Below are 9,954 nucleotides of genomic sequence, written 5' to 3'. Positions count from 1 at the left end.
AACAATTAAATTATAATTTTTTAAATTAAAACCACGAGTTTGGGGGGTAAATAATGCCTTGAAATATTCTTAATTTTAGAGTAAATAAAATATGAATTTAATAGATTTAATAGAAAAACCAAGTAAATTTAATAGACTCGATAGTTTAAAATTATCATCGTCATCATCATATTATATTATTTTCATTTATTAAATTTTTATAAACAAATACATTATCAATATATAAATTCATTTGTTTTTTTTTTAACTCTCAAGCAAACTGTCATAGATATAGATTAATCATAAATTATAAATTTACGCTTTATAATGTAGCATTGAATAAAAAAAAAATTAATAAATAAATAGAATTATATAATAATAAAGTATTAAGTTACAATTTTTCACACAAGAAAAACGTTACTCCATATCAGGATATATTATATATAATTATAATATTTTATTTATTTTTTTTAATTCAATTTGTCCATCAAATCCCCAAGAATAATTCTCAATTCAACTCAATTTTTAACAATCAAGTTTCACGCATTACATTAAAAATTGAATAAGACAATTTTAATATCTAAAAAAAAAAAATTAAAAATATTCATTATACAGCTACAATATACTAACGTGAAAGATAAAATTAATAAAATATTTTACAAACAGTTACAAATGACTCTCTTGATGGTTCAAATATTTTTCCACATTTAAAAATGAATGGCTCACTTGTTTTCAACATCAAAATCATCATTGATTTTTTAGTTGATTTATCAAAAAATGTCCAATCAACTCCATAAATTGTATCATAAAGTTCCTCATACTAAAAAAAAAAATCAATTAAAAGATTCAAATTAAATATAAAATTATACATTTATTTTTTTAAAATTATACCTGATTTTTCATTTCGTTTGATGCATAACAAATAATTGATATTTGCATTGAACCCAATCCAAGCACCATAATTTGTGAAAAAAATTCAGCTGATAAAAAAGGTGCATTTGATGATATATAAGCTGGTATACATATTAAAAATGTACTATAAACATACTGCATAAATATAACTGTTGAAAAAATATCACAAATATTTTTTGATAAATCCACAACTTTCAAATGATTATTAACAAAATCAGTCATTATTTTTTTTTCCATAGAAATTTTATCTTCTTCAATATTTCTATCATCATTTTTATAAACTTCCATATTTTCTACGACAATTTTATATCTGTGTTTTAATAATTTAACTTGGCAACAAATGATCATCATCATGTTGAAAAAAATCATGTTATAACTGACATTTAATAATCCACCAATGAAAATTAATGCCATTTGATTTATTGATATTAAATTGAAGATAAATTTGTTTGATATTTCGATGAAAATTCCAGGACTGAAGGGAAGAATAGCAATGTCTTTGGACTTTAATTCTTTTGTTAAAAATAAAATTAAAGATATTATTCCAGATGACGTGTTGATCATAGTGATCCATCTGTAATTTATCGAAAATTTTTTATATAAAAAAAGCTACATTATTTTGTGAAAATAATATTGATTTAGAATTTTTTAAACTCACTTGATCAAACGGTGATAAGAATTTTGAATATCATATTCATTTTGATTTTCAATTTTAAATGGATCATCATTTTTTAAAGTTTCAATGATTTTTAAAATATTTTTTTGTTGATACATCACATTTAAACGTTTTACAAATATCATCAATAAAAATAATCCAACTCCAAATACTTTAATATGATCCCAATATTTTTTTGTATTTTTATCAAACAATGTGATTATTTGAGTTATCATAAATATAAAAAATGATATTGTTAAATATATTTTATAAAATTTAAATATATAAAAAATATCTTTATTCGGTTTCCATGCGCCAACAATTTTTAAAATTAATAAATTCACCCAATAAATCATTTTATTTTATTTATTTTTTTTCTAAAGTACATTGGTTATTATTTTTTGAAGTTAAATATATTACTGTCATATATTTTTCTTTATTGTAAATGAAATTTCTAAACTCGTTAAATGTAAAGAAAAAAAAATTATTTACCTCTTTTTTCATTGTTGAAAATATTTAATGATTTCATGTGAAATAAAAATTTATTAAACATTTTTATTTCACAAGCTTAAAATATTTTTTAAAGAGATAACTCGTTTGAAAATAATTAACTTTTTTTTTGGTATTAATAATATATTATATTTAGTTGGAAAAAAAAATTTTTTTAATAATTTATTAGCCTGCTTAATGACCTCTTGGTTTAAATAATAAAAAAGTATATTTGTATAAAAACGATATTATTAATAATTTATATTCCGAATGAGGAATTTTTTTTTTTTTTAATTATGTCGTTCACCTGAGGAAAATTTTAAAATTAAAAATAATAATCAAATTATTTTTGGTGACGTATTAAATTATAATTTTATATATTGATTTTGAATATGAAAAAAATATTTTTTTTGTTACTTTTTTTTCTTTTTTTTTACAAATGGTTGAAATAAATTTATATACTTTCGTAGTAATAAATTTTTTAATTGGAATTTCATTGAGATTATACACGAGATTAAGGTGCTTGATGAAAATTTAATTTTTTTTATGATAATCGTATTGCGATATGGGCTCGTATTCATAAATCGTCATGAATATTTTATACTTTTTCATGTTAATTTTTGATGAGTACAACAGATGTTGATATTTGAATGTAATTTAGTTATTTGTTTTACCTTGAATTGAATAAACTCTATGAATTCAATATTTGTTAAGTTAATTATTTAACGAAAAGATTTAATTTTAAAAAAGATTCGTGGATTAGAGAAGTTGTTGGAAAAAAATGTTAAAAATTTTTTGTATATTTTTTTTAATCATGAAAGTGAACTGCCAACTTGTGTAGCTGTTTTAATTTTTTTATATGTATATATAGTGTTAATTTCAGAATATAGAAAATTTAATAATCATAGAAATAAATTATCCTGTGAGTTACAGAATTTAATTTTAAGTATTTTTATTTTTTTTTTTTAATTTTATAATTTGATTAGACTTGGAAATAAAATTACGGATTTTTCGCTGCAGGTCATGTTTGTCAAAAAAATATTTCTACATGATTTTTTCGTGAAATTATGTTTCTATAATTTACACAACACTTAAATACTATTATCCTAAAAAATTTACAATTTAATTTCAAGTATTTCTATTTTTTGTTCAGTTTTATAATTTGGCACTATAGAGACGTCAGTCTGGATTTTTTACTGCACGTCATGCTTGTTAAAAAAATATTTATAAACAGATTTTTCACAAAATTATTCTTTTATAATTTAGAAAACACTTAAATACACTTATCCTAAAATTTTTATAATTTAATTTCAAGTATTTCTATTTTTTTTTTTCAATTAATTTACCCTTTTCTGCTAGTTTATATTATTCGAAATCAAACGAGAAAAATATCGTTCATCTAGCGGATAAACCCCAAAGTTCTACGAATAATAATTTTTTTTATCAACTGAGTAATTGATGAAATAAAAAAAAAAAAAAAGTCAATTGTTGTATATTTTAATTTCAATAATAAAGGTCTGTCAAAGTTATTTTTGATTTAAAAAACACCTGTAAGTGATATTAAAAAACAACGAAAAATACAGTAAGTAAACAATACCACAATGTAAAAAAAAAAAAACAAAATACTAAATTACAATTGATTTTTAAAATCAATCAACAATCATATATTTAACATATAGAAAAAAAAAACCACAACAAATTAATATAGGTTATAACTTGACTTTAAATTATCAGGTAATCATAAACAAAATTAAAAATGAGTTACAATCAACGAGGAGGTGGTAATAAGCCAAAAGGTTTTACATTTCAAATATCAAGTAATAAAAGAGCTGGTGCAAATATACCACCACCACCATCATTAAATCCATCACTAAGTAGACAAGGCTATCACACAATGAATGCCATAACTGAAAATGCAATATCAGCAACCTGGGGAATTCCAAAAAAACGTACTAAAACTGAAGAAGAGTAAGTGTTTTTTTTTTATCACATAGTTATATTAATATTTCCAAGATAAATTTGTAATTTAAAAAATTTATATTTAGATATTTTGAAGATGATGAAGATGCACAAACATCATCACTTGAATACATACCAGCTCCTGGTTCACCATCATACGATAGAATGAAAAATGAATCAAAAAATAACGAGAGTGATAGTGAAGAAGATCCACTTGATGCATTTATGGCTGGTATTGATGCTGAAGTTAAAAAAAATAATAAAAAGCTACAAGAACCAATTGAGGATATTGTAAAAGATGATAATAAAGCAAAAGGTTTTAGACAAGACATTGATGGTGAGGATAATGAAGAAAGTTATTACAGATATATGGAAGAAAATCCAACAGCTGGTCTTCAACAAGATGACTCGGATCAAGATATTGATTATGATGATGATGGTAATCCAATAGCACCACCTAAAAAAAAAGATATTGATCCATTACCACCAATTGATCATAGTCTAATTGAATATGAACCATTTGAAAAAAATTTTTATAATGTACATGATGATATATTAAATTTAAGTCAATTACAAGTTGATGAATTAAGAAATACACTTGGTATTAAAGTATCAGGACCATCAGTACCAAAACCAGTAACAAGTTTTGGTCATTTTGGTTTTGATGATGCGTTAATTAAAACAATTAGAAAAAGTGAATATACACAACCAACACCAATTCAATCACAAGCAATACCAGCAGCTTTAAGTGGACGTGATTTAATTGGTATTGCTAAAACAGGAAGTGGTAAAACAGCAGCATTTATATGGCCAATGTTAGTACATATTATGGATCAAAAAGAATTATCACCTGGTGATGGTCCAATTGGTTTAATATTAGCACCAACAAGAGAATTATCACAACAAATATTTCATGAAGCTAAAAAATTTGGTAAAGTTTATAATATACAAGTATGTTGTTGTTATGGTGGTGGTAGTAAATGGGAACAAAGTCAAGCATTACAATGTGGAGCTGAAATTGTTGTTGCAACACCTGGACGAATGATTGATATGGTTAAAATGAAAGCAACAAATTTAACTAGAGTTACATTTTTAGTACTTGATGAAGCTGATAGAATGTTTGACATGGGTTTTGAGCCACAAGTTAGATCAATATGTAATCATGTACGTTCAGATAGACAAACATTATTATTTAGTGCAACATTTAAAAAAAAAGTTGAAAAATTAGCTAGAGATGTATTAACTGATCCAATAAGAATAGTACATGGTGATGTTGGTGAAGCAAATACAGATGTAACACAACATGTATTAACATTTTGTAATAATCCAACTGGTAAATGGAGTTGGTTATTACGTGTTATTGTTGAATATTTAAGTGCTGGTAGTGTATTAATATTTGTAACTAAAAAATTAAATGCTGAAGAATTATCAAATAATTTAAAAATTAAAGAATATGATGTTATGTTATTACATGGTGATATGGATCAAATTGAAAGAAATAAAGTTATAACAGCATTTAAAAAAAAAGATGTAAGTATACTTGTTGCAACAGATGTTGCTGCAAGAGGTCTTGATATACCACATATTAGAACAGTTATTAATTATGATGTTGCACGTGATATTGATACACATACACATAGAATTGGTAGAACTGGACGTGCTGGTGAAAAAGGTACAGCATATACACTTGTTACTGAAAAAGATAAAGAATTTGCTGGTCATCTTGTTAGAAATCTTGAAGGTGCTAATCAAGAAGTACCACAAGATTTATTAGATCTTGCAATGCAAAGTTCATGGTTTAGAAAATCAAGATTTAAAAGTGGTAAAGGTAAAAGTATTAATGTTGGTGGTGCTGGTCTTGGTTTTAGAGCTGTAAGACCAGAAATATCATTTAATCAAAATGCTTCTTCATCATCATCATCATCATCATCAATTGCCCAGTCGCCAAATGAAATATGTGATGTTGTTAAAAAATATGATAAAGGACCTGGTAGTGATCGTTTGTCAGCCATGAAAGCTGCATTTAAAACTCAATATACATCACAATTTTGTGCATCATCTGATCATACTTGGGAACAAACAATAACACCACCATCAATTATAATGCCACCACCTTTACCACCTTCAAGTGTCTCAACTAATGTTGAAACAGATTATTCTATCAATACAACCACTGCGATTACTACTTCTACTCCTACTTTTACTCCACCTGCTACCATGAATTCTCAAACAAATGATAATTCTACTAATCAAACTGGTTCTGATAAAAAACGTGCCAGAAAAAGTCGATGGGAATAGTCACTTTAATCATGCATTTTAATTAATTTAATTATGTATTTTTGAGCTTCATATTTACAATCATATTGACGTATCAGTTATGAGTTTGATAATATATATTTTTTCTTTTTTTTCTTTTTTATTTTCATTTTATTCATAAGATAAATGTTTGTTTTAACATATCGTATTATATAGTGTTCTTATTGAAAACTAAAAAATAATAATAATAAAATAAAAATAGAGACTGTTGATTATTGATTTATTGTTGATGATTATTTTATTTATTTTTAAAAAATTTATTTACATAAATAGACGTACATTTAATTTATTTTTCTAATTAGAAATTATTTGAGTATAATTCTTTTTTTTTTTTTCTGTCAAATATTTAATAAAATCTTAATCATTATCAAGTTGGTTAATTAAATATTGACATGCATGTGTTAGTTTTATAAAATTGCCGAAAAAAAAATTTATTAAAAAAATAACAGAATAACAGCATCCAGTAAATAATTCGTCAATAATTATTAATTAATTGTCAAAATATTTTTTATAAACTTTCTGAAAAAAGAAAAAATTAGTTAAAAAAAAATTAATTAATGTTAATCATTGACGAACCATTTAGGGCACCGCTGCTTATTCTAAAAAAAAAAAAAGTTGAATTGTAATTCGTGCACGAAACATTCTTAAACTTTTTCATTTTTTTTTTAAATAAATTAATTAATTTAGCATAATTAATGGCTTTATAAATTTTTCTTTTATGTTGTATATTAAGTTGACAATGCTATTTGAATATTTCAATGCTTAATTATTAAATAATAATAATAATAATAATAAAGAACAAGTGGATAAACGAAAATGAAATATGGTTAAATTATCGTCATCCAAAGAAGCCGATTATGAATAATTATAAACTGTTATGATTAACACTGCATAAATTATTTTAAAAATATATTCAATACGTAATTCAGTAGGATGATAAATTAATTAATATAAATTGATTAATTTTAATATTTTAAAAACAATTAATTTCATCGATTCAAGTCTCGTAGATTTCTTTTATTTATTTCCATCAAAAATTTCATTGGAATGTTTTATATTATTCCACAAACAAATTCATAAGTTTAAATTATTTAAAATATTTAATTTGCTAAACAATAGTTATCTTAATTTTGCAACTATTTTTAGATTTATTTATTCCTCTTCCAAGTCCACTTGTGATATCTGAAAATTTAAATGATATTATTTGTTTATTTTTTTCATTCATTTGATAATTTATATTTTGAAAGAAATTAATAAATAAATAAACCATTTTGTCACAAAAAACATTATCAAAAAAATATCCTTGATGGTTCTTTAAATCATATGGATCATCACCATCATGCAACATGTCCAAGTTGTCACCAACAAAAACGTTTAATAAATTTATCAATTTTTTAAAATTTCGATTGACGTTTTCTTGATTAATTTATTTGATCAATATTTATCATCAGGATAATAAACAATTCAATTTATACTCAGTCTTAATGATTATTATTTATTAATAATATTTAATTAAAAAAAAAAAATGATTCAAGGATCTACGTTTCTTTGATAGATCCTTTTTTTTTTGCTTTTTTTGTTTTTTTTTTTAATATTTATGATGCACTATTTGGTGGCATTGCTGGTGAACTTTTTCTTCGTATTTTTTCATTTTGAATTGGTGATAATAAATTTAATGATTTTCTTGGTGAATTTGGTTTACTATTAAATTTTTCCATTGCTCTTGTGTATGAACCAGTACATACTTTTCCCCACATTCTTCTTTCTTCAGCACTCATTGGTATTTTTTTACCATCATGTTGTGATGATACACTTGTTTTTGATGTCTCAATTTTACTTGTTGATGAATCATTATTTGATAATTTACGTGTATTATTTATTTTTGTATTTTTAACATCTGTTTGATTTGAACCATCATTATTATTAATTGATTTATCATTTTTTGTTTTATTTATATTATTATTTGAATCACTATCAACTGATAAATTATCATTTAATATTATTTTAGCAATTGATGTACGTTTACGTAATTTTTCCATATTTTCTTTTTGTGTTGAATGACTGTTGTCTGTTTTTTGAAGTATATCTTTTAAATTAACTGCACTATCACTTCGTTTATCAATTGGTTTTTTAACTTTACTTAATTTTGTTGTCTTTGTTAATTTTGCTACATTTTTATTGTCATTATTTTTCGATGTTATTACATCTGAGTGAATATAATTTGGTAGTCTTTCTTTTTGATATGATGAACGTTGATTTGTTTTATTAACAATTGTTTTAGTCATTGTTTTATCAATGATTATCGTTGGTTTAACAACTGAATTTATTGTTGTTTCATTATTTATTATTTCTTTTTTTGCAACATCAACACATTGTTTATATTTTTCATCAATTGTTGTGTCTCTATTATCTAAACTTTTATCTTCAATTTTAATTGACATGTCATTAGTATCTTGTGTCCATTTTAAATTATCATTTGTGCTATTTTCATTATCAATTTTTTCACCAGGATTTACAGTATCTTCATCATCCTCATTACCAGAATCATTATCGAAATCTTTTAAAACTCCCTCATTTTTTTCATTACGTTTACGTAATTCTTCCCAATTTTTACGTGGTTTATAACTTGTTTTTCTTTTAACAATAACACGTTCAGTAATATTAATATCTGGTATAAATAATCTAAGTGCTTTTGGTCCAGTTGGAAATGTAACTTCATTAATACATTTTTCAGTCATAATTGCTTCAAGACTTGTTTTTGATGCAACTTCTTGATGTTTATTAAATGCTGATACAAGTTGTGATACTGAATATTTTGGTTCATCATTTTCTGACTCATAATGTTCATCTTTATCATCTGAATTACCAGAATTATTTGAGTGTGATGATATATCAGAATTTTGACGTTTTGATGGTTGTTTAACTGTTAATCTTGTTGCATCAATTGATGTTACATCTGAATCTTCAGTTAATGTATCAGATTCAACTGATTGCAAACTATCGAAATTTTCTTCACTAACAAATTCACGATTTTCTTCATCAACTATTTTACTAACATTATCATCAAGCTCATTTGATTTATCGCTTTTTACATCATCAACAATTTCACAATGTTCATTACTATTATCATTGTCTTTTGTTACTGCATTTTTAATTTCATTTTCTAAATTTTTAATAACTGGCAATGAATCTTGGTTATTTGTTGGACGTTGTTGTTCTTTTTTTTTAAATTTTTTAGTTTTTTTTAAAGACTCAAGACTACGATAAATATCAAGTACACCTTGTGATTTCGATAAACATTTTAAACCATATAATTTTTCTTGTGATCTACTATTACCAAATATTGAATGATTAAATTGTTCTTTTTGTAATATAATTTTATCATTATTTAATAAACATGCTTGTGATTGAATTTGATTTAAACTTCTCATTCTTGATAATAAACCACGTCTATTAACATGATTTAAATTTGCTTGTGAACGACTTTGTGCTTGGCTTAATAAACCTTGTGTTTGTTCTTTATTTAATAAATAATTTTGACTTGTTCCAAGACTTGCTTGACTCATTGTTAAACTTGTTTGTGATGAATTGAGACTTGTTTGTGAATCAGCTGGACTCATATAACATTCGCTATTTGTTAAACT

General features: G+C 23.8%; 2 protein-coding genes across 2 annotated transcripts; one reads left to right on the top strand and one right to left on the bottom strand.

Moving 5' to 3' along the window:
* The first annotated feature begins 3,522 nt into the window (after positions 1-3,522).
* On the top strand, positions 3,523-7,216 carry LOC122860069 (ATP-dependent RNA helicase DDX42-like). The gene is made up of 3 exons (XM_044163723.1): positions 3,523-3,617; positions 3,770-4,003; positions 4,081-7,216. The coding sequence occupies exons 2-3, from the start codon at positions 3,792-3,794 to the stop codon at positions 6,290-6,292; spliced, it is 2,424 nt and encodes an 807-aa protein (XP_044019658.1). The 5' UTR covers positions 3,523-3,617; positions 3,770-3,791; the 3' UTR covers positions 6,293-7,216.
* A 635-nt stretch (positions 7,217-7,851) lies between these two features.
* On the bottom strand, positions 7,852-9,951 carry LOC122860067 (putative uncharacterized protein DDB_G0289963; the record flags this gene model as incomplete). Its single annotated transcript, XM_044163721.1, has 1 exon — positions 7,852-9,951. A coding segment is annotated over one exon (2,046 nt), but the record flags the coding sequence as incomplete, so codon positions are not given.
* Between the last annotated feature and the right edge of the window lie 3 nt (positions 9,952-9,954).

This window comes from Aphidius gifuensis, unplaced genomic scaffold (assembly GCF_014905175.1).
Source record: "Aphidius gifuensis isolate YNYX2018 unplaced genomic scaffold, ASM1490517v1 Contig5, whole genome shotgun sequence".
Taxonomy (NCBI): Eukaryota; Metazoa; Arthropoda; class Insecta; order Hymenoptera; family Braconidae; genus Aphidius; species Aphidius gifuensis.
The sequence above is the reverse complement of the archived record's forward strand: the minus strand, read 5'-3'. Positions and strand labels throughout refer to the sequence as shown.

Coding starts and splice junctions, on each gene's coding strand:
- LOC122860069 (XM_044163723.1), top strand. CDS start 3,792: ATGAGTTACAATCAACGAGGAGGTGGTAATAAGCCAAAAGGTTTTACA. Junction 4,004..4,080: donor CGTACTAAAACTGAAGAAGA/GTAAGTGTTTTT, acceptor ATTTATATTTAG/ATATTTTGAAGATGATGAAG.